The 27,788-nt window shown below is 38.8% G+C and overlaps 1 protein-coding gene across 1 annotated transcript in view; it reads left to right on the top strand.

The window, feature by feature from the left end:
• Nucleotides 1–25,720, top strand: part of Meikin (meiotic kinetochore factor) — a 44,691-nt gene extending 18,971 nt beyond the window's left edge. Inside the window, exons 10-15 of the mRNA XM_038324618.1 lie at nucleotides 662–732; nucleotides 8,298–8,453; nucleotides 10,133–10,213; nucleotides 12,170–12,289; nucleotides 17,513–17,633; nucleotides 25,689–25,720. Coding sequence (XP_038180546.1) covers nucleotides 662–732; nucleotides 8,298–8,453; nucleotides 10,133–10,213; nucleotides 12,170–12,289; nucleotides 17,513–17,633; nucleotides 25,689–25,720 — 581 coding nt within the window. The remainder of the gene's footprint in view (nucleotides 1–661; nucleotides 733–8,297; nucleotides 8,454–10,132; nucleotides 10,214–12,169; nucleotides 12,290–17,512; nucleotides 17,634–25,688) is intronic.
• Nucleotides 25,721–27,788: the final 2,068 nt, after the last annotated feature.

Genomic DNA, 27,788 nt, shown 5'->3' with positions numbered 1-27,788 from the left:
TTTAAATGCTGATAGAGCCAGGTATAGTAGCAGGTACGTGGAGTCATTGCTACTCAGGAGACTGAGGCAGGAGAATGGCTTAAGCCTAGAAATTCAAGACCAGTCTGGGCAACAGAGAAACCTCATTGCATTCATAAGTAAATGACTAAATACTGGTAGATCACAGTAGAAAGGGAGTGCTTAAATACAGGGGAGTAGAAATAAAGAGCTTTACCACATACATCTTCACTAACTCAAAAGTAAACCATGTATTCTACTTCTGTGAAACATGGACCTCTGAGTTGGTTTTTGTGTTGGGGTATGGGTGTTCTGCCTGTATGTATATGTGTATACCATGTGTGTGCACCGTGCCTGCAGTGGCCATTGGATCCTCTGGAACTGGAGTTACAGAAGATTGTGAACCACCATGTGGGTACTGGTGATCAAACCCAGGCCCCCTGCAAGAGCAGCCAGTGCAGCTCTGTCTGACCTAAATTTTTAAGGGATATTTTCTTCTATCGAGGCAAGTTAGATTATTCAGCATACATTAAGTTTTTCTTCCTTTTAAAGAGGTAAAGTCATTAAAACCAGGGGTTTGGGTTGGTTTTGAATTTGAATTGTCTGTCATCTGTATTTAACTAATAGCTGGTTAAATAGAATTAAACTATGTTTTCATTTGTAGAAAATGCAACTTCTGAGGTTATATTTGCTGAGAAAACTGGCCCTCCAACCACCAAAAAAGCAAAGAAAAAAGCAAGTATTGAAGCAGGATAACTATACAGATAACTGCACCAATAAAAGATGTGATTTTAATTATTTTCTGTGTATTTAAGGTAATAGAAAAACTCATTTTGGAATATAATACTCAATTTGTAAAAAACCCTATGCATACCATACATAAATATATACATTATGTAAGTTTAATAAAAGAGAATTAAAATGCATTTTAACATTTTTTTCTGATTTCTTTTCAATGACTAGGTACACATTATTCATTGAGGTACAAATAAGAAATTTACTCTGTAACCAGAGCAGTACTTTATGCTGAAGACTCTAGTCTTCTGGGATCTGAAGTTCTCTGGGGAAGTCTTTTGGACTTTGAAAGGCTTTGTTAATTGTATTGTTTCTTTATATCATTCAAGTAAGATAATTAGTTTTTTGTTTGTGTGCTTGCTTGCTTTCTTGTTGATAGTATATATAGCTGAGAAAACAGGTTTATGTTGTTATCATTTTTTAGTAGTGTGGGGCAGGTCTTTGTTGCTCTAAAACCCATTTTCTTCCTATTATATAGATTAGTGAATAAATTGAGGAAAGGCAAACGTTAGCAGGGAGACTTATCACTAAGAAATTAAAAATAGTTTTGGTGAGAGATTTTGTGTTTTGTATTTTATAGATAGAAAAGATGGAGAGATATGTATGGATTGAAGATAATTTTGCCTGTAGCGTTGACAGATTGATATCGAGGAAGGAGTGAGAAGTATTGAGAAAGACTTCTAATCTTTGTCTTGAGATATTATTGGAGGGGCTGGAGAGGTGATTCAGTTGATTAAGTGATTGGCATGGAAATGCATATAGCTAGCTACATGCTACCTGCTCTTTATTTCACCAACCAGCTCCTAAATCACTATATGGACACTTATTAATTATAGCTTAGGCTTGTTTTTAGCTAGCTCTTATAACTTAAATTAAGCTAATTTCTATTAATCTATGTGCTGCCCTGAGGCTCGTTTACCTTATCTATGTAGTCCATCCTGCTTTCCTGCTTCCTCCATGTCTGGCCAGCCAGCTGGGGGCTGGCTGGCTCTTGTCTGGTTAGCTGGCTCCCCTTTTCTCTCTGGCTACCACTCCTGTCTATCTCTCCTCTGCCTAGTTATTGACTGTTCAACTTTTTATTAATCCAGTCTGAATGACACATCTTTACAGTTTACAAAAAGATTATTCCACAAAACTTTCCTCTTTTTGTCTAAATAAAAAGAAAGATTTTAACTTAACAATGCAAAACTATAAACAATAAGAACAATTACCAAGTAAGGGATATGTTTACAATGTCCAGTTTATGAGTATTTGGAAAATTTAGGGGAAATATTACGTTATTTAGCCTTTCTTGATGAGTCCAAACTTTTGTACCTAATTTACTTTCTATCATAACTAAGGAAAACTGTAATCATAGCTATCTACTCTTCAGCTCTATCATTACCCTCTAACAGGTAGGAACTGAGGGATGCTGGGAGAACCTGGTGACCAGGTCTGCTTTTATATGCTAAATAGGCACCCCAGCTGTTTGTCCCAGGTTTGAAACTTAACACTTGGGACATAATAATGAATTTTTAAATATACCGCCGAAGGCATAATACATGAAAGAAATCATTAATAAATTATAAAGATCATTCATCAAAATTGATGCCTGATCATTGAAAGCCAATGTTGAAAAAGAGAAGACAAATCTCACATTTGTAAAAGGTAGATATGATGATGATCCAAAACCACACAAAAAACTTTGAAAGTTCAAATATGAAGATAAAATAATGGACAGAAGCCCGACAGTGGTGGCGCATGCCTTTAATCCCAGCACTCGGGAGGCAGAGGCAGGCGGATCTCTGAGTTCGAGGCCAGCCTGGTCTACAAGAACTAGTTCCAGGACAGGCTCTAGAAACTACAGGGAAACCCTTTCTTGAAAAACCAAAAAAAAAAAAAAATAATGGACAGAAGACCTGAATAGACTTGAAGAAGGTATATGGACAGCAAGAAGTGTGTTAAAAGTTGCTCATTATCTCATGCCCATAGAAAATTGCAGATAAAACACACCAGTAGAATGTTCCAAATCTAAACCATGGACAATGCCAAATTTACTGCAGATATAGCAACAGACGTGCTCAGTCTTTGCTGAAAGCTGCAGGTGACACAGCCACACTGGAAGACAAGTTTGTGCATTTCTTTTAGCAAAACTGAGCATGCATTTACCACGATCCAGCAATCAGTCTTTAGCATTTTCCCAAATGAAGAAAAAATTTCAGTCTACATAAAACTTGCAGATGGATGTGAATAGCAACTTTATTCATAATCTCTAGAACTTGCAAGTGACCAAAGCATGTTTTCTTTTTTAAAAAAATATTTATTTATTATGTATACAATATTCTGTCTGTATGTCTACAGGCCAGAAGAGGGCACCAGATCTCATTACAGGTGGTTGTGAGCCACCATGTAGTTGCCGGTAATCGAACTCAGGACCTTTGGAAGAACAGGCAATGCTCTTAACCACTGAGCCATCTCTCCAGCCCCAAAGCATGTTTTCATAGATGAGCATAGAAGCAAATGGTGGAATTTCTAAATGGTGTGATATTATGAACAACCAGTAAGTGGGCCGATAAGATAGCAGGTAGAGGCTCTTGATGCACAAGTTTAATCCCTGGAACCTATGGTAGGAGAGAATAAACTCCCAAAATTGTCCTCTGACCTTCACATGCCAGCACATATGCATATAAGCATACTAATGATATTTTTTAAAGCGAAGGGTGTTGTAATCCTTGTGAAAAACCTTATTTGAAAAGGTTTATATGAGCCCAACTCTACGATAGTCTAGAAAAGGCAAAACTATGGAGAGTGTAAAAACAAAAACCTAATGGTTGCTCAGAATCAAAGAAAGGGATGAGGAGGTGAAGTATAGTGGCATTTTTAGGGCAAATATGCTATTCTTTATGATACTACATGGTGGATAGATGTTAAACATTTGTCAAGAAGTACAACATATACAACTGAGTGAATCCCAAGGTGAACTGTAGGTTGTAGATTTAGCTGGAATGTAAGTGTGGATTCACTGATGATGAAAAACATAGCATTCACCATATAGAGGATGTTAGTAGTGGGAGGGCTGTACATATGTGTGTACAGGGCTATGTGAGGACTCTGTACTTCTTTCAACTTTGATGTAAACTCAAAACTGTTCAACATTTTTCATTAATTTAAAAGAGAATAGTGAATTGCATTTAGAATCATGAAAGAATCTGATGATCTCAGCAAGAACAATTTTAGTGGACTGAGGAGCATCCAACCAAATCGGAGCAGGTTAGAGTTATGGAAGGAGAAGTCATAATTTTGTATAGAACCTGACCCTAAACACAGCTATGACAAGATTAAAGCTCGGGACCTGTGTGGCAAGAAGGAGGAACTGCTGAAACAAGTGGATGATCTGAAGGTGGCTCTCTCCCAATTTTGTATTGCCAAGGTGACAGGCAGCACCTAGTCTAAGATGTGAGTCGTCCACAAATTCATCACCTGACCATTGTTAACCACACGCAAAAAAAAAAAGGAAAAAAAAAACAAAACAAAACTTTAGGAGATTCTACAGGGGCAAGAAGTACAAGCCTCCGAACAGGTGACCCAACAAGACTAGAGCCATGTGCCACCAGCTCACCAAGCATGAAGAGAAGCTGAGGACAAGAAGTAGTTGCAGAAGGAGAGGCTATACACAGCTGCACACATATGCAGTCAAGGCCTGAAGTGGCAAAGACAATAAAGTGCAAGACTGGGGATGGGGAGGGAGAATCAACCCTAAAGGGAAAGAGTAGCTGTCGAATGAAAAGGCAGGGTCTCAAGAAGCCTTGATTTTAAAAACTGGATATATCAGATCATGATTGAGGGCTACTAAAAATGGTGGGTGGAAAATGGGAGTAATGCATTGAATTCCACCCAGTAGCAACTGGAACTCTACATGACCTAGAGATCTAGTTATACTTGACCTGAATTTCAATTGTTTGTCCTAAAAGGAAGTCTTCCCCATGCTCTCTGTATTCTCTTTACTTTTTTCTCTCTCCTCCTGGCTACCTGTCCTTGTCCTTCATCTATAATGTCTACTCTATGATGCACCCTCTACTAGTCTGCCCTTGTCTATCATACAGATCAAATACATTGCCACTGAAGTGTGTCCCATCTTACATCAATGCTTTTTCTGTGCTACTGTGTTTTGCCTCTTCTCAAAGACTATGCTATTTTAGATATCTCTTCTTGAGCATAAATCAATCGTCATGATATCCTGCTGTTTTTAAATGGCTCTATTCTCGTCCAATAACCAATAGCACATGAAGTGATGCTCACTATAATTATGTATAAGTTAAATGCAAATCAAAGCCATAGTAAGATACTTATTCACATTTACTAAGGTAGCCACCATAAAAAAAATACAGTAACCAGTATTAGTGAGGATTTGGAGAAATTGGAATCCCCATAGATCCTGCTGGAATGTGGAATGGCATGGCTATGTTGAAAAACAGTTTGTTGTTTCTTAAAAACTTAAATGTGATCTAACAATTCAACTGTAACTTTTATACCAAAGGAAAAAAATGAAAATATGCAACTTCACAAAAACTTGTTAATAAGCAATTACAATTATTTATAATTGCCAAAAAGTAGAAACAACCCCAATGCCCATCTAATAAGTGGATCATAAAATGTGGCATATCTATATTATCCAGCAGTTAAAAGCAAATGAAGCACTGATGCATGCTAAAACACAGATGAACTTTGATCACAGTATGTTACATGAAAGAAGGAAGACATAGAAGACCACACACACTATATTCCACTTACAGGAAATACCCAGGGTGAAAAATAAAGATATATGTAATAAGCCTTTTTCTGTCTGCCATCTAGCTCCCAAATAATAACATGGAGATTTATTTTGTTTGTTTTGTTTTGTTTAGTTTTTTTTTTTTTTGGTTGTTCAATTCAGAGTTTCTCTGTGTAGCTTTGGAACCTGTCCTGGAACTTGCTCTATAGACCAGACTGGCCTTGAGCTCACAGAGATCCGCCTGTCTCTGCCTCCTGAGTGCTGGGATTAAGAGTGTGATCTACCACTGCCCAGCAACATAGAGACTTCTTACTAATCATGAAAGCTCAGGCCTGTCACACTAGCTCTTATAACTTAAATTAACCCATTTTTTATCTACATTCCATTGCATGGCTCATTACCTCGTCTCTCGTTAACTGCCCATGCTGCTTCCTTCATGTTTGACTGGCAACTCTGCCTTCTTCTTCTCCTCAGAATTCTCTCTCTGCCTAGAAGTCCCACCTATATCTCCTGCCTAGCAGTGACCATTCACAGCAATACATTTTCACACAGGGTACATATGTCCCACAACAGACAGAATTAGAGGAAAGGTTACTTAGTACTAGTGTAGTGGAATGGAAATTTGTCACTAATATGAGACTTTAGAGACAAAAATTAGATTGTAAATTAGATTGTAGTAATGGTTGCACGACTCTAAAAATATTATTAAAATATTGAATTTCATATTTTTGTGAATTTTAGGGTATGCTGACTTATATTGCAATAAAACTGTTTAAGAGTCACTATGCTATTTTTAAATGTCTATATTATATTGAAGAGAGAGGTCCTTGAGAACATTAGGAGGCATTGGTCTAGAATTCAGGCATGGGTACTGGCCTTTAGCAGAGGGATCTTTCCATTGTGGTAGGTTTGTAGATGCAGTGTGGGAGGGCTGATTTGCACGTCAAAGGGCACACACCACATTCAATGCTCCTCTCTACCTTTAAATTCTTCATTTGTTTTTTAAGACAGGGTTTCTCTGTGTAATCCTAGCTCACCTGGAACTCACTCTGTAGACCAGGCTGGCCTTGAACTTACAGAAATCTGCCTGCCTCTGCTTCCTGGGTGCTGGGATTAAAGGCATGCGCCATTGCCACCTGGGATATCTTAATAATTTGTAAACTAGAGCCTCCCATTTTACACTGAGCCTTGAAATTTTTGAGTCATGGGTGGCATCCTGTTTGGTGGTTACTGTTGTTATAGAGGTGTATGGTAAAAGATTTTTAGCTGAAAATTGCAAACGGAAGAAGACAGGTCTAAGGAAAATAGGGCTTGTGTGAAATAGTCTGAGAAGCTAGAGATGTGTAGTACAGTTGCTTGTGTGCGTCAGTTTTGTTGAGTCTGATTTTCCAGGTTCTACAGTTCTACCGGTGTTCAGCGGCACTGAAGGTGCAGAGGACATGGAAGGGAGGGCTTGCCTGAGGCATCCGTGTGCTAGAAGGGGAAGGGATAAGAGATTAATTATATTGATGGATAGTGACAGGTTAGATAACCCACAAGGAATAGTGAAGATAGAATAGCAGGATCAGTGAACTAAAGATTTTAACAAGGGGGCATACTATTTCATGAAGGCTCTTAAACAAGGATTAGGAGGGTCTAGCAAGCTGTCTGAATGGATGCTTCTGTAGTTTCTATTGAAGGTGAGGGCTGGGCTTTGGTGGTGGCATGACTGAATGGCTTGAGGGCAAAGGTGACAGAACTAAAGGAACTGAGAGGACGGCTGTGTCCGTCATCTACCTGGCTGACAAGACTGCTTAGGATGATGGCAAGACTGAAAGAGACATCGGTTTTCACAAAATCTCCAAGAAAAGAAGTCAGTTAAAGTCGTTGCATGTTGTGCTCTTGACTCCATTCTCGGGTTTACTCGTTGGCATGGACTGTACCTCCCTTAGCTCCCACTTCCTTCCCCCTACTCTGCCATCCTTTACTCCCACCCCAACCTCAAGTCCCTAGGATTACACCACCACTATCTAATTTTATATGGAATTCAAATTTCACCTCCCTACTTACATTTGGCATGCTTATAGTTTAAGAACCATGATATTATAAATATATTATGAAGCCATGAGACAAGTCCATAATTGGAGTTACTGAGCCATGTGTGATATCCAGTCAGGGATGAGTTAACAAAACAGCACACTTGTGACAGCTAACATGTCCTGATGTTAAGAGGGTTTTCTACTTTAGGGGACATGGTTTCTTAAATAAAGATTATTGTATCATAAAGACAGGAATAAATAGATTTAATATTTTCCCTAGTATAATGTTAGGTGTTGAAAAACAGGCCTAATAATTTGTTTTTGCAAACATTGTTTGGTTGTCTAGCTCGTTTTTACCCAAGTTGTCACCCCTGCTAGCCAAATGCTCTGCCACTGACCAATCCACATCTCCAACTCTGTAAAACACCATGTGAGAGCTGTTACCTTAAATGTGGTAGAACTGAGTATTTCAACCTAATTTGTCTTTCACCAGATTTTTCATTTAAATATATGGAACAATTTGCTTTTTAGGCATATGACAGGGTTTGTGTTGTCATGTTTTATAGTGCTGGAGATATATACCCCTAGCCTTAGAACACATTCCTTTTTCCTAGAAAATCAATTATCTTCACGTTTAAATCTTTTTTTCAACTTGAAGATGTAATAGGACGCCTGAGAAGGACAAGGGATATTTCATGGCATTGTGAATTATATTTGCTATTGTGAATGTGTTTCAGCCTGAAAAGAAATCCGAAGATAGCGGTCTACAAGTTCAAGCAAAGTTAAGCTCTGGTTGTCCAGACAGCAAAGCTCCATTCTCCCATTATAGTTCAGCTCTTGAAAGCATCGCAGTCAAGGATCTTCTGTTGCCGCAGCCCCTGGAACCTGTGTCGGTAAGTCCTGGTATTTTATTAACTCATAATTCTGAAAAGACTATAAAATGTACTGATTGGGAAGGTGTTTAGAAATGCACAATTTCTTAACAAATATAGAGAAAAAATTGCTAAATTCTACAGCTGCATGCAAGCTAATGTTTTTTAAAAGTGAACTGAGTGTTGACAGCTGTGTCATCGGGAGCCCCGCAAAGCAGATTCTGAGACATAATAAAGAGTTCAAGTGGCTTACTGGAGCAGAGAATACCTGAGAAAAGAAATAAGGGACTGAATAATGACTGCCTGGATCCAGTGGGGAGTTCTGAACAAAGAGTATGCACCACCCAAGTCTGTGTTGTGCTGTGTGTTCAGGACTTGGCCGAAGGCTGAGGTGATGACCTCAGCTTGACAGCTGATGAAGATCCTAAAGATCCTGATGCAGCTGGATTAGTGATAAACATACCCTTTAGGGTGTACCAGGAGGCTCTTTGTTCAAGGAAATTTGAACAGAGATCCCTGAGGCTGCCTTGGTGATGATAGAACTAGCTCACCAGAACACTCATTCTGTCTTCTCTCCAGAATCTTCTCTTTCTCTGTAAATTCTTGCTCACCAATCCTGAAGGTAGGCTGCTCCTCATTGTTCAGATAGAGAAATTTCAAGTATGTAGCTAATAAGTAAGAGTTAACATATTCTGTACCAAGCAGATATACCCATAAGTTTTTAATATTTTCTTAATAATCCATCTTAGATTAGTTTATTCCAACTAATTTAAATAGATTAAATCCGAAGAAAAACAGAGTGAAAGAAAAGTCAAAGTGGAATAAAACTAGTAGAGACTTAACTGTGATTTTCAGTTTATCTCAGGGTTTGGGTTCCAGATCCAAACTTGGCATCACGTAACAGTCACACAATCAAGAAAAGAGACTTCCCAGAAAGGTGTGGTGGGTTTATGGAGCCCAAGATTTAGAAAGGCCACTTATTGCTGGAAATAAAACTACCTACCTCAGTCTCTCTACCCATCTGTCACTCATGTTTCTTTGCTTTCCTGCCTGTTTCTTCTTTGTGGTCTATGTTTGTCTCTTTCTGTGTCCTGCTGTCTCTCTCTGACTCCTGTCTCTGTCTCATTACCTGTCTTCCTGCTCCACATTATCCCTGCCCTTCTGTACCTCTGTCTCTTTTTCTGTTTCTGTTCTGTTTCTGTTGTCTTTGGTCTCTCTTCTCCCTTCTCTCAATCATCTTCTCTTTTTCCTTCTGGTTTCTTCATGCGTCCCTCTCTGCATCTTTGCATCTCCCATTTTCCCTCTAGTTTCTACCCTGCTTTCCACTCCCATTTTGTTGATGTGAGTCTTCCCATGAAAAGTACAGTACTCTTCCAGGAACTAAACAAATGCTGAAAGTAATTTAAGGTGGTTAAAAGAGGTAATCAAAGCTAATTATTTGTTACTCTAGCTTCTCTTTCTAAATTAGTAGTGATTTCAGCCTCAGCTGTCTTCTGTAGTTGCTACACCAGGTCACTTCTATTCAGAGTTGCTTGACCTAATTCAGTCTAGAGAATTCTTCAGTTTCCTGTCAGGTGATTTAAAATTTACTTAGCAGAATAAGGATTTTATTATTATTACACATGGTCTAATCTACTAACTTTTAATTACTATTTTTTAAATGTTTTCTTTCTAATAATCTATTTTATAAATATTTATAGAAAAAAAGTTCTACTTCTCCTGATAAGCAAAACAAAGCCCTGTTAACAAGTACACCATCTTCAGACACCGCTGACTTTGTGGTAAGTACCAGCGTTTGGCCTTTGTGGTATCTGTGTCCTGACTTCTCCTCTCCCCATTCATCTGTTTATATCGTTCTGGGGGCATTTGCCCATGAATAATAATACCTGAACTTTTCTGCTACATAAACACACTTTCACTGGAAATACTCTATGTGTAAGAAGGAACTCCAACCAAGGTTTGTTTAGGAGTTTTGTTTAAAGATTTTATTTTTAATTATGTATGTGTCTCGTGTTTGTGAGTATGTCCATCTGAGTGTGAGTACCCACAGAGGCTGAAAGAGGGCATCAGATCCCTGGAGCTGGAGCTACAAGTGGTTGTGAACTTCCTGACATGGGTACTGGGAACTAAACATAGGTCCTCTGCAGTACACATTCTTAATGGCTGAACCATCTCTAGCCCCAGACTTGCCAGTTCACAAATTCTTCTCCCTCCACCCCTCCCTTTCCTTCCCCCTCATGCCCTGACTGGCCTAGAACTCCTTCTGTAGACCAGGCTGCCCTTGAATGCATAGACCAGCCCAACTCCACCTTTGGAGTGCTGGGATCAAAATCATATGCTATTACAACCAGTCTTTTCTGTATATGTGACATAAAATTTGGAATTTTAACCATGTTTAGTTATGCATTGAACATTTCTGTATAATCATCATCTCCATCTAGTTCTAGAATTCTTTTTCATCTTGTAAAACTGAAACTTCATACCTATAAAATAGTAACTCCCTATTGGGCCCTTCCTAATCACCTTTCTACTTTCTCTCTGTGGTTTGACTACATGAAGTGCTTCATATAGCTAAACATCACATATTACGTAGCCTTTATATTTTGAGACAGGGTCTGACTTATCCTGAGATCAGTTGACCCTCCTACCCCAGCCCCTCTTAGTAGCTGGGACTTTGGGCATATCTCACCATACCCAACAGTATCCCTCCCATTATGACTAAAGTAATACACAAATATTATGCCTTCAAGTTCACATATGTGATAGCATGTGTCAGAAATTACTTCCAAGGGCCAGAGAGATGATTCAGTGGCTAAGAGCACTGGCTATTCTTCCACAGGACTGGGGTATGATTTCCAGCACCCACATGGTGGCTCACAACCCTCTAGAACTCCAGGTCCAGGGAATTCAGCACCCTCTTCTGGCCTCCATGGGTCCTACATACATATGGCACATAGACTTGTGTAGCCCAAACACCATATACATAAAATAAAATAATTTCAAAAACATGTAATGTGGGATGGCTCAGTGGGTAAGGGTACTTTCTTACAACCTGAGGTCTATCCTTAGGACTCATCCAGTAAAAAGTGAAAACCAAATCCTGAAAGATGTTCTCTGATTTTCATGTAAGTGTAGAGGCACGTGCACTCACAACACAATACAACACAACACAACACACACATACACACACACACAATTACTTACATTTTAGATATGAAAACATTCTGTTATAATATTACATTTTATTTATTTGTCTGTTGGCCAGTGGACATTTTGGTCATTTCTGCTTTGGTTGTTATGAACACTGGTGCTAAAAGTGTATGTATAAATATAAGCGCCCTCTTTTCAGTTCCTCTGAGTATATACCCAGAAGTAGAATTTCTAGATCATATGGTGGGGCACTTTAAATTTTCTAGAAAATCTATACCATAGACCTTGCATCAATTCACAATCTTAATAGCAGTGCACAAGGCTCCAATCTCTGCACATCCTTGCCAGTATATATGATTTTATATTCTGGTTGGCTTTCATGAACAAATTATTTATACATTGATTTATCCAGTTAAATATGTTTTAAAGAATTATTTCCAAATGTAATTAATAATGTTTATTCAAATGAAGTTGTTTGTGCATCAAATACACAAGAAAATGCTTCAATAAGATAGTGTTCTCAATATGCTTAATTACCTAACACTAATTATTTTTGAAACTGTAAAAGGAGTTATATTGTTATATAGATTGATTTGTCTCCAGTGCAAAATGTATCTTTTGAAGAACTATTTCCAAATGTCAGCAATTATGTTAACTCAAGTGAAATTGTTCCTGTGTCAAGTTGGCAAGAAAGTTCTTCAAATGAGGTAACATTTTCAGATTTTTCTTCAATTGCTGTAAAGATAGTTATGATGCTGTTTTTTGAGACTAACATCCTTTATGTGTGTAGAGAAGACTCAGTTGTTAGCTATGTGAGCTTCCACTTTTATGAGTTGCCTTTTTATTCTGTACATAGGATATTTTGAAGCACAACATTTGGAATTTTTCATCATTTAACTTGTCTAATTTTTCTTTTGTGGCCTATATCTTTGGCATCATACAAAAAAAGTCATAATCAAATCAAATGTTAGGAAGCTTCTGCTAATGTTTTTGTTAAAGAGGTGTAGGTCTCACAATTAGGTATAAAATCTATTTTGACTTAATTGTTGTGTGTGCATCTAACTTCACTTTTACCTATAGGTACCTAGTTTTAACAGTGTTGTGTCCAAATTTTATTATCTGAGAATTGTATTATGTACAAAGGAAAGTTTAGTATAGTAATTCTAGATTACAAACTTTGTTATGTTTTCTTTCACTTTTCATGACTAGAACTTTTTTTTGGTTTTTCGAGACAGGGTTTCCCTGTAGTTTCTAGAGCCTGTCCTGGAACTAGCTCTTGTAGTCCAGGCTGGCCTCTAACTCAGAGATCCGCCTGCCTCTGCCTCCCGAGTGCTGGGATTAAAGGCGTGCGCCACCACCGCCCGGCTATGACTAGAACTTTTGTGTAGTTCAGGCTAGACTCAGATTCACAGTCTTAACCTCAAACTCTTATTTTAACTTCCCAAATGTTTAGATTACAGGCATGTGCCTTCATGCCCAAGCAAGGCAAAAAACATTTTACTCCCTGAACTCAGTGGATCTCTTATTGTTTTTCACAAGTTTCTCTGTACACACACACACACACACACACACACACACACACACACACACACAATCCAAAATGGGACAGGGTAGGATGACTTATTGACTCATAAATGGGAAAGAAAATGACTGAATTCAGAAATTGAGTAGCACTTGTTAGAAATCCCTGTTGAGACTTCTAGACACCTTTTTTTCTCTTTGGTTTTCAAGGCAGATTTTGCCTGTATCTTTGGAGCCTATCCTGGAACTAGCTCTTGTAAGACCAGGCTGGCCTCAAACTCAGAGATTCACCTGCCTCTGCCTCGGCCTCTGCCTCTGCCTCCCAAGTACTGTGATTAAAAGCATGCACCACCACCAACCACTGAAACTTCTATATGTTTCTACAATTGTTTTTGTTTATTATTTTGATATAAATGTATTGTTTTTGCACAAGTGTGTCCAGGTATATGTGTGTAGTTCTGAGGCTGATATCAAGTGCCTTCTCCAGTTCCTTCTAAGAACCTTATATATTGAGGCATGATCTCTTTTTGAACCTGGAACTCCCAGTTCGGGTGAACCTGGCTAGCCAGCTTGCTCAGGCAATTCTGTTTCTGCCTTTCTGGTTCTGGGATGACATCAAGCCATCATACTTACCTGACATTTACATGGGTCTTAGGGATCCCAAACTCTAGTTCTCACACTTGTTTTTAACCTCAGCTTGTCTTTATTGCACCCCCAGGCATCTATTACAAACAGACTTTCACCATCTTCTATGGTTTGATATAACCTAAGGAAAAGAAAAAAAGATTATTATTACTTTTTTTTCTTTGAGGCAGGATTTCTCTGTGTATCTTTGACTGTCCTGGAACTCACTCTGTGGACCAGGCTGGCCTCAAACTCACAGAGGTCCACCTGCTTCAGTCTTCTGAGTGCTGGGATTAAAGGGGTGCACCACCACACTAGACTGAAAGGAATATTTTTATGTGTACATGTATTTCAGTATTGGCTAAGGGCTTCTGTTAACTTTGCCTGAGTTGCACATCTGCCCTGGTCCATCTGTCATTGCCAGGGAAATGGAAAACTGTAATTGTCTTAAGACTGGGTTTCCTGCCCGCTCCTGTGGTCATAGAACAAGTTTTACAACCAGAACAAAGGTGCAGAACTTGCTGAGCTAACAGAACAAGTTGCCATTCTCCATTACAACTCTTTCCACAGCGTTTGGTCTTGAACAGAGAAACTGAGTTCATCCCAAATTTCATTCCTTTCCAAATAAACTGTTTTTCCACCCTGTCATTTGCAAGCAGAAGATTTTCTTAATCCCAGCACTTGGAAGGGAGAAGTAGAGTAGCTCAAGGCCAGGCTGGACTATGTAGGGAAATCCTGTTCCAGAAAATGATGCCTTCTTTTTGAGGACATGCTGGAGTGTGAGGCTTTGTTATTTTAAAAGCAGGGTGGGGAACTTTAGGAATATATTAAGTCAGTTATCTTTATCTTACAGAATTCTTTTTTAGCTTATATATTTGTGTTATATCTCGGGCTATTGCTTAATTTATTCTTTGGTAATATAAATTTTTGACCCTTTGGGAATTATCTTTTCTTCCATTGTTTATAACCATTGATCTTTCCCACTATATTTTGGGAGTGCTTCCCTGTTATTTCCTTCAAAAAGCTAGAACTGAAACCCATTTGTAGCAGGTTCTAATAGCAGCTGTATACACTGACGTTGCCTGGCACTCGTCCTGGAAAAGCACAGTCTTAGGAAAGTTTTCTCCGTGCGACAGTTTTCCATTCTGGCTAAGAGCAGTGTACTGACTGGTCTATCAACATGGGTGTTGGTCCTGTCAGATCAACCTCCGACCACTAGGTGGATTGTTCAAATACAGTCCTTTTCTGTGTCTGAATAAAATGGAACACAAACAACTGTTTTCTTCAGAACTTCTCTTTCTTAAGAGAGTAAAGTTTTTGGTCTTGTAAGTCTTTGTATCATTGGAGATTCTCCACTCTTCAGAGCATACAGCAAACTGCAATAGCTTCTCCCAGTGGTTTACTTCCTGGAATAGTAATTTGTTGGTGTGGCTGTGATAACTATTACAAAGTAGATGGTTTCTTAAAACAGGAGAAAATACCTTCCACAACTCTGAAATAAGGATGCTAGCAGAGCGCGGCTCCTCCACACCCACTGGAGTGAATTTTTCTTCTGTCAGGCTACCTGCCAGCATTTTCTGACTGGGACAGCATCAGTCCGGTCTGTGCCAATTCTCATATAGCTCCCTTCCCTCTTTGCGTATCTCTGTGCCTTCGCATTTTCCCTGTATGTCAATTCCATGTTTCCTGTTCTTATAAAGACACAGGATATATTGAACCAGGGCCTGATGTAACTTGATGAACTCTGTTAAGACCATATTACCAAATAAAGTCACCTTCATAATAACTGATGTCTTTTTGAGAAGGGTATGGTTCTGCCCATGATACTTGTTTCCTTGTTTTTGTATCTAACCAGTCCTAAATTCTTTGTTAATCATTTGTACAACATTTTAGATATGAAGATCCATCAGATTTTAACTCACTAGAAAAAGGGTTCCTGCTGGAGTCTTCTGACTTGTGCTTTCTCATCGCACAAATCTACTATCAAACTCCCCAGCCACGGTGCTTCTCCCCCCCTATACCGACACAGCCCGCCAGACGCAACGCAAAAGAAAAAGAACAACCGCGAGGAAAAGACGAGCGAGAGGCGAGAGCGGAGCCAGCCAAAGGACCCGACACCCTACGACACCCTCCCTCACTCCCCCCCTCTCTATCCTATCTCTCTCTCTCCTCCTTCCCTCCCTTCTCTCCCTCGTTCCCTCCCATTCCCTCCCTCCATCCTTGTCTTTTTACCTGCCCTCCCTCTCGTTTCCTTATTTAGAAAAGTGAATGCCTGCATTAACCTCTTATGAAAGGGAATATGGGATTGTTCATGAAAGAACAGGTTTTAATTCTATCCCCATAGCTGGATATTCTTCTACTCTAGTTAGAGAATTGGAGGTACAGATAATTTTCTTTAGTGTTTCTTCAACATTACCTTATCAGAATTCTAACTTCCCATGTTGTTTTGTGAAACCATGCTTATTTATTTTTTCTGTTTCAGAAGCTTGGGAAAAAAATCTTGTCTTTTGATCCTGTGTGAAATTTTTGTCATGCCTCACTCTTTTTCCATGTACTGTGTCAGAATGTCATGGATTCTATTTGTGTGTGCATGTATGCATATGTATGGATCTGTGTGTATGTATAGAGATGCTGTGGTCTTCATGTGGAGGTCAGAGGATAGCCGTGGGTGTTGGTCCTCACCTTCTACCTCGTTTGAGACTCCTCTAAATTGTCCCTAGAGACAAGAGAATCCCCAGAAGCTCATGGACTAGCTATCCTGTCATACATAGCATTAAACAACAAGTTCTCCTCCTTTCTCTCCCCACTCTGAACCCAACTCCCCGCATGAGCCTGTGCACACACATATATACTTTCTCTGTATGTTAGTGATTTATATATGCAGTCATAGTTAATATTGTGGATGTGGAAAGGTAACTAAACAATCTCAATTATAAGTAGTGCTTGACTACTGTGAAGTCATTGTTTGATGATACGGCTGAACTCTCAGGCTAACAACATTAGATCTTTGGACAACTAAGAGAAGAATCTTTAGCCTCTCGTCTGGAAGTAAAAGGCTCTTTGGGCTTGGTATCTCAGCATTTGCAGATTTAAGTTTACTTCATTCAGATGTTTTTAGCATAGACCCTCTACCCCAAATGGTCAGAAATCTTCCAAGGAAGAAATGATCTGCTAACCCCTTTCCTTAGGAAAATTTCTCTGTCCTGTGTTTGGGATGGAAGAGGCTGTTGAAATTAAGAACGCAGATCTGGGTATAAAATAGCATTCATACAGAAGATAATATGCATGGCTTAAATAAATAAACAATACTTTTATTCCCCTCATTTAGACAACAAAGCAGGATATTATAAATACCCCCTCCAAAGTGTTTCAGATCGTGATTCAATTCATCCTGTTTCATTCTGTGGTGGTTTGAATGGAAATGCCCCACCCATAGGCTCATATGCTTGAATACAGGTCCTTCCTATTTGGGAAGGACTAGGAGGTGTATCACTGGGGACAGGCTGCTCCTGTTGTCATTCCTCACCTCATCATCATGAACTAACCCTCTGGAACCATATGCCAAATTAAAAGCTTTCTTTTTATAAGCTGCTCTGGTCATTGTGTTTTCTCACAATAGGAAAATAAGACAATTCATCATCTCTTTATTTGAATGTTACTCATTGTTTTCCAATATGGTTCTATCATTCTAACCAAGAATATTGAGACTATTTTTATTTTAAATAAGACTGCATTAAATGTAGTACTTAGAGGAATTATGTAATGACTACTCTTTTCCTTTTCAGTTTCCTTCCTATGCACCAGAGATCTGTTGTATTATTAGGGCGTCACCAGGAACCAGGCGTATGAGAAGTAAAGAGGCTGCTGTGAAGAAGAGGTACTCTCCTCCTACAGATGTTCCTCCAGGTGCGAGCTCAGTTGGCCTACACAGTAGTTGTTTTCTGCACACAGTAAATTCATTTATAACTTGTATTCTCAAGTTTTTGCATAAAATTGAAAAGATAAAATTACAAAAGCTTGAGCAAATGTCATAAACTCGAGTAAGATAACTTTGTAAAAATGCATACTTCATCTTTTGAAAACTTAGCTTATGACATTGGCTTAAATGTATCTACCTAGGATGTTTCTTCTTCAACAATTTGCTATTCTCTGCTATTTGAATTTTATTTTAGTTGTATGCTTTTTAAAGATGGAGAATTATTTTATTCACCTGGTATTGGTTGAGTTCCTCTGTGTGAGGCATTATGTTTAACATCTCAATTCTTCACTATTGTCATAGTAGGTAGAATGAGTGCTAGTGTTCCACTTTGACACATTTAAAGAGTAGGGGATTTTAACTGATAAATATTACCAAGTGGTTGAGGCAAATGCAATCATTAAAGGCTTCTAAAACCAAAATAAGCATATTTTTCTAATTCCATAGTGGAGCTAAAGAACCTCTCATGAGTGAGTGGCCAATGGAACAACTGAAATTTAATATGACATATAGTTTTATATATTTATGTATTATTTAATATATATTACATATAAATATATGTATGTATATATACCCATGCAAGATGTTCATTCTTGACTTTTATCCTCATTTTTTCCTGTGTCTGCTCTGAGGACTCTCCAAGTTATTTTTAAATAACTTCCAGATTGACTAAGTCAATACTATTCATTTTATACCTAATAATTATATTACTGAGGGTTGCCCAGAGTAACAGAATAAGAATCGATAGATATCTGTCTCTCCATACATACCCTCAAACACATTTACTATTTTGTACTTTTGGGAGAGTTTCTTTTTAGAAAAAAGTGTGTTGAAAGAGAGATAAAAAACCTTTCCCAGTGTTTCTTTGCTCGAATATATAAATACATATGATAGATAGATAGATAGATAGATAGATAGATAGATAGATAGATAGATAGGGTATTTTATGTGAGAAGAGACTTAATACAGGAATTGGTCATATGATTATCGATATTTCAAAGTTCTAAGGCATACCATCCATCTACTGAAGAACCAGAGATGCCAGTAGCATAGTTAAGTCAAAATTTAAAGGTTTGAGAACAAGTAGTGCTGGTGGTGTAACTCTCAGCCAAGAAGAACAGTGAGCAGTAACCATGATGCTCAAAGCTATTGTATCCTGAAATTTCTTCTATTGAACAAATGAGGTCATTAGTTTTTAATTCAACACTCAGGTTTTCGGGACATAGGCAAAATATAGTCAGATTTTTTTTTATCAGAATGTTAATACAAATGGCCTGTAATCTAGTTCTTAATAGAGCTAGTTCCCATCTGAACCTTTATAGGCTGGATTATCGCTGTCTTCATTTCTTTCCACACTCTCTGGAGTTTTCTAAACACTCACTAGAATGGCAAATTAATCTCGGCTTACATATTCTGGCTTCTTTAACCCATAGCTCCAGATTCCTCTACCTTCCTCCCACAAAACATTTCCAAATGCCTAAGGACTGCGTGATCGCATTTATGAGAGCAGTGACTGCACAGCTGGTGCAGCTTTTCTGTATGAATTACTTTTCTAGTTGTGACAAAATACCTGACAGAAAGCAACCTAAAGGGAATGAGTTCATTTTGGCTCATGGTTTAAGAAGAAATCATGGTAGAGAAAGCCCGGTGGCAAGAGCTCGAGCAGCTGGTCACATTGTGTTTGATGTGAGGCAGCAGAGAGTGAATAATATGTAAGCCTGAACTATAAAGCCTTAAGCCAACCCCTAACCCCCAGATCCTCCATGAAGGTTCTATTTCCCATAGGTTCTACAACTTTTCAAAATAGTACCACCTTCTGGGAAGCAAGTGTTGAAAAACAGGAACCCATGGGGGGCATCTTACATCTAAACCATAACACCATGGCACCATTATCGCTCTTTACAGTGGTTATAAACTCATGTGCAGCAGCCTTGGCAGAAGTGTTGTGTGTACAGAAGGCATATTCATCCAGACCCACAGTGCTCGCCCTGAAAGGAGAAGACACTGCCTTTGCCTGATAAAAGTTGGTCAGTGTGATCTACCTGCTGCCGCGTTGCCGCCTGAGCACTTCAAGGTGTTCTGCTATAACAGTACCAATAGGTCCATGCTGATGAGCCTGCTCTCCCTGCTACCTCATTACTTTATGTCCAAGGACAGAGAGGATACTAATCAGCTTCCTTCCTCTTCCTCCAGCCTTGTTCTGACAGAGGTTGCTAGAGAAAGAGACTAACTGGCGTCTGGCATTAATTATTCTGTCCACTTGATTATTAAGACTTCTCATCTGCTGAGGTCACCCTTTGGAGTATATTTTTATGTCAGACAAATAGTTTCATGGGTTTTGCCCATTTAGAGAATTTTATGTAATGCCTCTCCTCAATTTTCCTTTTCATCTATTTTTTCTTATTGCATTCCTTCTGAGTCGCAGCCATCCATCCATCCATATCATTTGTTACCACCTATGAATTGGTATACATCCAACATCTGATCATTCCTCCTTCCAGCAAAGCAAACAACCAGGTACACTACTCAAAGCCCCGCCCCTTGGAAGAAGATTTCTCTTACTGTTTTTTTTTTTTTTCTGAGTTGTATCAGAGGGGCTGACCAATTTGTAAACCAGATCTAATCTTTTCTTTTTCCTGGTCAGCAAACTACAGGGCACTCCCCATGACCTCTTAAATGTTGACTGGATGAGAGAAGATAGAGTCGTAAAGTAGGGGCTAATAACATTTGGATCAGTTCTTCATGTGACCTATTTGTGCCTTTAATGCATGCTGGAGTGCAATCTTACATATATTAGTTTGATTTGGCAGTGAAGACCTGACCTTCACTACAGTAGCTCAGTAACACAGTGGCCCAGTGCTAAGGTCCATTCACAGACTAAATGCTGTTCTTCTGTGTTTAAGTATAGTTGAACTTGACTTTGAAATTCTAAGGGCCATACTGTTTAACTCTGAGGTCCTCCCAAAAGAACCAGACAGCATCTCTATTTGTCAGGGATGCTTAGAGCACCTCTGGATCTACTAGACCATGTTGTGCAAGCAATAGAGCATCTTGCAACATAGCTTGGATCTGTTGTGGAGCCTTCTCTTGTTCTGAGCCTCTTGTTAAATCTAGTAATTATTTTTATGTCACTTAGCAAATGGGCTAGAGTATCACATACAAATAAGATACATGTTGACAGCAAAATCCATAATGGCCCATGAAAGAGTGTGTCTTTTCCCGTGTTAGGAGGGCCCAGATACAACTACTGTTCCGTACTTCAGTCGTTATTATTCCGTTCACAGTGCAAGATTCCTAGGAATCTTGAGATAGAAAATCCCTAGCAACCCGGCAGTTCCCCTTCTAGGATTATGCTCAGTAATGATGTTTATGTATGTTCACCAAAAGATATAGACTAGGGCCAGGTGTAGCGGTGCACATATTTAACTCCAGCATTTGGGAGACAGAGGCAGGTGCATGGATCTTGTGCATTTGAGGCAAACCTGCTTTATGTAGCAAGTTTCAGGATAGCAAGGGTAACATGACTTTTCTTTTTTTTTTTTTTTGTTTTTTGTTTTTCGAGACAGGCTTTCTCTGCAGCTTTTTTAGAGCCTGTCCTGGAACTAGCTCTTGTAGACCAGGCTGGCCTTGAACTCACAGAGATCCACCTGCCTCTGCCTCCCGAGTGCTGGGATTAAAGGCGTGCGCCACCACCGCCCGGCTCATGACTTTTCTTAAAAAAATGTATACCACAGTATTTATTGGCCATGATAGTTCCAAACCAGAATCTAGACAGATGCACATGAATTAAAATAGGTAAGTAAACTGTAGTATATTCATTCAAGTCCTACATAGTAATAATCAAACTATATATATATATATAGTTTAATGAAGCTTTTATTTCACATAAGGTATTAGATTCTCATAGGGAGTATATTTACTATTATTTATATGTGTGTAGCATAAACCAGGTAAACTAAACTCTAAAGGAATTGGGAGTGAATTCCCTCATTGGAATGAAGGTATTAACTAAAGAAGTTGTTACAGGTAATTCTACCATGCTAGCTACACTAGTGTGTTACATTTATAAAAAAAACCCTCAAGCTGTACTTTCTGTTTATATGTATGTTAATAAAAACTTTATTAATAAAAATAGGAAAACTAGCTGGGCAGTGGCAGTGCACACCTTTAATCTCAGATCCCAGTACTTAAGAGGCAGAGGCAGTTGGATCTTTGTGAGTTCAATGCCAGCCTGGTTGGTCTATAGAGTGAGTTCCAGGATAGTTAGGGCTGTGACGCAGAGAAACCCTGCCTCAAAAAAAAGAAAGAAAGAAAGAAAGAAAGAAAGAAAGAAAGAAAGAAAGAAAGAAAGAGAAAAAGGAAGAAAGAAAAAAAGAAAGCTATTGATCCTTTTTTATGTCTATCATATTAGTTTATGACACCAGATATTATCAAAATTTGGGGATTAAGTAATAGATCTAAACCAAATTGTGCCTGGGAGATTCAATTGTTCACAGTCAGCAGTTTAATTCAGAGACCCCCGATGAATGTTGAGCTGATGCTGCCCTCTCCTGGCTTATTTCTAGGCTGTTATCCTAACTAAGAGCAGCCTCCTTACCTAAGTGTTTGCCCTTTGACCTCTGGCTTCTTGTGACTGCCTTTCATTTAGTAAAAATAGCAAAGCACCAAGCTAACTTGTGATCAGGTTATTTAAAATATTCAACAGCCTATTCTTAGCATTGGCATTTAAAGTTTTAGCTGGTTTGGCAGTAATCTAATCAGGGCTACAGTGTAAAGTTCATTTTGATGATCTAGGACCCTGTGCAGTGTGACTGAAAAGCAACTAGCACTGTGTTGATTAAAGAAAAAAAAGGTTCAAGAAAACAAAGCCAACAAAAATGCTAAGGCACAAAGTGGTAAATAGGCTCTGAAAATGGTGACCACGAGGCAGAAGGGGCCTTAGAAAATGTCTAGTTCAACCCTTCTTCGTGGTGGTCTTCTGACCACCAGGACAGCCGAAAGCCTGGTAAGTTACTAGTGCTAGAGAGAAGACAGAGGAATCCGAATGTTGTTAAACTTTTGAGGTGATTATAATAAACACGAAAATTTGAGAGCCATGCATGTCCTTTTCTATTTTTTTTTCATTCTACAAATGGCAAAATTATTTTACTAGATTGATACGTGATCTTGTTCTAGTTTATACAGATAATTGCTGGCCAAATCAGAACTAGATCAACACACTATATGAACATAAAAGAGGATACTTTTAGCTTTTAATCATATAACCATATTTTCACAGATATACACTCCCATTCTCTTTATGTCTTGGTGAGAAGCTTGAGATTTTAGATAATGATAGCAGGTAGAAATAGCACACAGGCACACACCAAATGAAATGGAAATAATTCTATGTTCATATCAGAGAAATGGAAATAGAAATCCTTAGATAATGGAACATTCCTATATATTCTGACACATGAACAAATTCCTTAAAAGTCTATGGATTTGCTGGCTTTGGTGATGCATGCCTTTAATCCCAGCACTTGAAAGTTGAAGCAGGTTGATTTCAATGAGTTCGAGGCCAACCTGGTCTATTGAGTGAGTTTCAGGATAGCAAGGACTGTTATACAGAGAAACCCTGTCTCGAAAAACAAAAACAAAACAAACAAACAAAAAATTCTATGGATTTATAGTATGCTATCTGTAAAACTGGTTAAACAGTTATTACCTCAAAGAATTGTGAGACTTGTAGGTAAGCTACGTAAAGTGTCTGGAATATAATCACTCATTATGAGGCCTGAGGATATAGCTCAGTGTAGAACACTTGGCCTGGTATATGTGAGAGCCTGGGTTCAAATCCCAGGACTACAAAAAAAAATCATCCACTGTGCAGTGATGATTTGCCTTTAGATGTTTGATTAGTTCCTCAAGTCTAGCTGGAATCTCACTTTTGAAACTTTTCCTTGGTTTGGTTAAATTGCCAAAAGTCTAAAATATGTGTTTAGTTACTGTATTTAATGGTAAGTTTGATTATGCTACCATGTGAAGAATAAGTTATCAAGTAAGTACATATAGTCACAGACAGACATATTTATTACTCTAACTACAGAGGTGAAGTCAGTTCTTTAGAGGAAAAGAAATCAACATATTTTGACACCATGGTGAAGCATTTTCAAGCCTGCTATTTGGTTGACACACATCCATTCATGTAAATATGGAGGTTCTGTAGTTGGCTAAGACGTTTGGCAAATACTTTTGGAGTCCGAATGTCATGCTCTAGATGGTTAGTTGCCACAGTTGATATTGTTGCCTCCTTCCGTCAGTTAATAGTCTGGTAGAAGATATTAGACAGCTGAAACAGCTCTGATGGAGGGAAATGTGCTTCAATAGAAATGTATACATGATTCTACTAGGGTACACAGCGCAGGTGGAACTCCTCTAGTGGATGATCTAAGGCCCATGGAGAACCCTGAGTATAGGCCTTCTAGAAAGAAGTATCAGGATAGATGTAAGCACAGAGACCTAATGTTCTCTCAAAGAACTGAAATCAGTTATGCTTCGCCATCCTTGGAGACTGGACTTCTGAAAACCGGTTGACTTGTACTGGGAGGTGGATGGCGGAGAACCTCTAAGGTCATGCTCACTTTTTATCTTATTCTAGTCAGTCACTTTTTATTTGATCATTCTGTCAAGAAGGTTTGGATTTGGAAAGAAGTAAGCTGAAAGTTAAAAGGCTGATGTGACCTTTGTCAAAGTCCATATGAACAGAGTTGGGAAAATAAAAACCTGAACTAGTGTATCTCACAAAGTATGCTACTCAGACCACCTGGATATTTATAAATAGTAATTCTCAGGTTATTGCCTCTGAAGTCTGACTTGGGAATTCTGAGAACCAGTCTAAACAGTTGATAGGACTTAGTAACTAATCAGTTGCTTGTATGGGGTAGTAAGGAAGGATGATTGGAAGATGATGCCTAGATCTCTAGTAATTTCAAGTTCCAGAAGTGAGGCGTAATAGTTTATGACTGGGAAAGTAAAGATCATGTCCCTTAAGGTGGATATGAAGTCTGCGAAGGTGAAGTGAAGATGAGGCTGGGAATAATTGAGAAGTCTTTACTGAGTCAAGACATCTGAGGTTAGTACATCCCACACAAGGAGTGAATGTAGTAAAGTTGGCTTCCCCAACTTTAATGATTTGTGAACCACTTGGGGATCATGTTATGACAGAGCTTTTGCTACAGCTCCTTTAGAATGGTACCAAAGGACCCTCACTTCTAACAGTAAGACTACTGTTAGATGCTGCTGCTGCTGTTACTGACCCCTAGATCCCACTTTGAGTAGCAAACTGTAACTTAGCGATACATTACTTTCCTGATTATCAGATATTTAGGTTCCTTACTCAAAGATTCGAACTGGCATGGAGGCATGACTGTGATAGCAGGGTTTTCTGAGGTGCAACAAAATTACAAAATCACCTGGTATAATCTAATTAGGATTGGGGATAAGATGTATCAAAATGAAAATGTGTCAGTGGGAGTCTGGTTAAGCTATGGTCTTCCTGCTGGACTTCCTGGTGTGAGCCCTGAGAGGAAGGCTTCAATAATGCTATATTTGGTAAGAAAGCAGATTTACCTGCAGCATGGAATAGGGGAAGGCAAAGGAATGGCAAATGAGAGACTGGGAGGTGCTGTTTGAGCAGTGCCTGAGCAGGGAATGAGGACAAAAAGCACCGGGACAGAGTTCCTCCAGGCTACAAGGTGAGTTCCTCCAGGCTACAAGGTGAGCAGCAGAACCCTGCAGAGTGCATTGTCAGTCATTGTCAGGCTTTCCTCTAGAATGTTACTGAGCCGGTCTCTGTCTCTCCAGAAAGAACTCCCCAGCACTTTCGGGAGGAGTAGAAGGAGGGGGTGTGATGCAGGCAGTGAGCGCTCTCGCTTTGGGAGTTGGTTATCAGTAACTGTTGGACACTTGCTTCTGTACAAAATAATGTGTTACATTTTCTCTAGATATTATAATGAAGACAAATGGCAGAACGTAACAGCTGTGGCTGAATTTTCACTGCATTGAAGATATGAATGTGAAGTTAAAAAGTCGATATAAGCAGAACGTCTGCCTGAAATTATATAAAATTAAACTATATAAAATAAAATTCCCTTATTGTTTGTGATAAACTGTCTGGAAATTCTGCTAATGCTCTTGGTATTTTCTTTAGTCAGCTAAGAAAAGAGATATTCTCTCATATGCTTCATGTACATGTGTTTGTACTTTAAAATATGGACCTAGGTGTTATTAGATGATTATGCAGGCTGGAGAGATGGCTTGGTGGTTAAGAGCACTGGCTGCTCTTCCAGAGGTCCTGAGTTCAATTCCCACATGGTGGCTCACAACCATCTATAATAGGGTCTTATGTCCTCTTCTGGTGTGCAAGTATATGCAGAGCACTCATATATAAAATATAAATAAATAAAAATTTTTAAAAATTAAAAAAGACCATGCACTAAACTAGATGTTTTGTGCTCCTAATGAGCTCTCCTGAGGGTATTGTATCCTTTGTTTTGGTCCCCAGATCTGTCCTTTGTATGGATCAGAAGTAGTAAAGTTGTTGAAGTGCTAAAAATGAAAATGATTATATTACAAGCTATTTTTAACAGAACTTAATTGAAACCACATGAGTGAGAGACCTAATTCCAGGTCTGACTAAAAGAAACTCTACACTCAAAAACTGCTGAAGCAGGAATATATAATGTGTGTACAGTCAGTCATACACTAAGTTTTTAACATGTTACGTCATCTTTAAAGTAGCTCCAATACTATCTGTAGGACTATGATTATGCTTGTCTTGTTTTCTTAGTATAACTTGTGGCGTCTGGACAATGCCTATTCCAAGAAAACCGGCGACCCTGTTGTCAGTGGACAGAGTACAGTCGCATGACCTGATGAGATTTTACCCCCATGTTGTGACTGAGTCTACACAGAAAAGCAAGACCCAAAGTTTCAAAGCTGCTCCAGGAGCAAGGAAAAGCATAAAAATCTTTTATTTAATCTGAAGTTAAATGACCTATACCATATTTCTACAATAACATCCTTGTAAATGATTTGGCAAGGTCTAAGCCACTAGCAAAGCTATTTTTATTTTATTTTATTTTATTTTATTTTTCTCTGACTTCATCTGGAGGTGAACTACGAAAATACAGAAGAGAATGTTAATGATGGGGGATGCAACAAATTCAGACCTGTTTTCCAGACCACTGTTCAAATACGTAAGCAGCTCTTGTGGTTTCGAAAGCAGACATATGATAAACAGTAGGGGATGAGGACTGAGACGAGGTCTATTCCTGCCTTCCAGTTGAATCCCAGGAAGTAGTGGTGGTGCTGGTGGTAGGAGGTGTGTAGTGGCTTGTACTAATCTATCCATTACCCTTTAACTCTATTCTAAGTAGGTTTTAAATAAGCCTAAATCTATTATAAACCTATTTTGAATCTATTATGAACCTAAACTATATGGTTTAGGGTTGATTCTACCTTTAGTTACAGGCATAGATCTTTAATGATTTAACTCAGTTAGCATCGTCATTACAATGCTGGTACTGATAGCTTCAGAAATGTGTCCCAGATCTAAAATGGTTCTATAGGATTAAATATCGGAACATTTCCTTTCTTAAAAGTGCATTTATATGTGAGTAGACGGGGCATGCATTTCAGAGGTCAGAGGACAGTTTGCAGAAGCTGGAGCTCTCTGTCCTCCATATGGGTTCAGAGGATTGGGTTCAGGTCAGTGGGCTTGTCAACAAGTGCCTTTACTTACCGAGCCGTCTCGCTTCCTCCCAGCTGAAGTCTTCTTTCATCTTCATTTTGTTTTAATAAAATTCCATTGTATCTATCCACCATATTTTCTTTGTAGATTTATCTGTTGATTGACATTTTGGTGGTCCCATTCCTTAGCTAGTGTGACTAGCAATGACTATAGATAGGAAAGTCTCTCTGTGGTGTGCTGACTTAGGTTCCTTCATGCCTATGCCCAGGAGTGGTAGAGCTGGTCATACGGTAGTTCTGTTTTCACATTTTGGAGCCCTCCATGCTGATTTTCTGAGTGACTACACAGTTGG

This window comes from Arvicola amphibius, chromosome 4, assembly GCF_903992535.2.
Source record: "Arvicola amphibius chromosome 4, mArvAmp1.2, whole genome shotgun sequence".
Classification (NCBI taxonomy): Eukaryota; Metazoa; Chordata; class Mammalia; order Rodentia; family Cricetidae; genus Arvicola; species Arvicola amphibius.
This window is presented reverse-complemented; position numbering and strand designations above follow the sequence as displayed.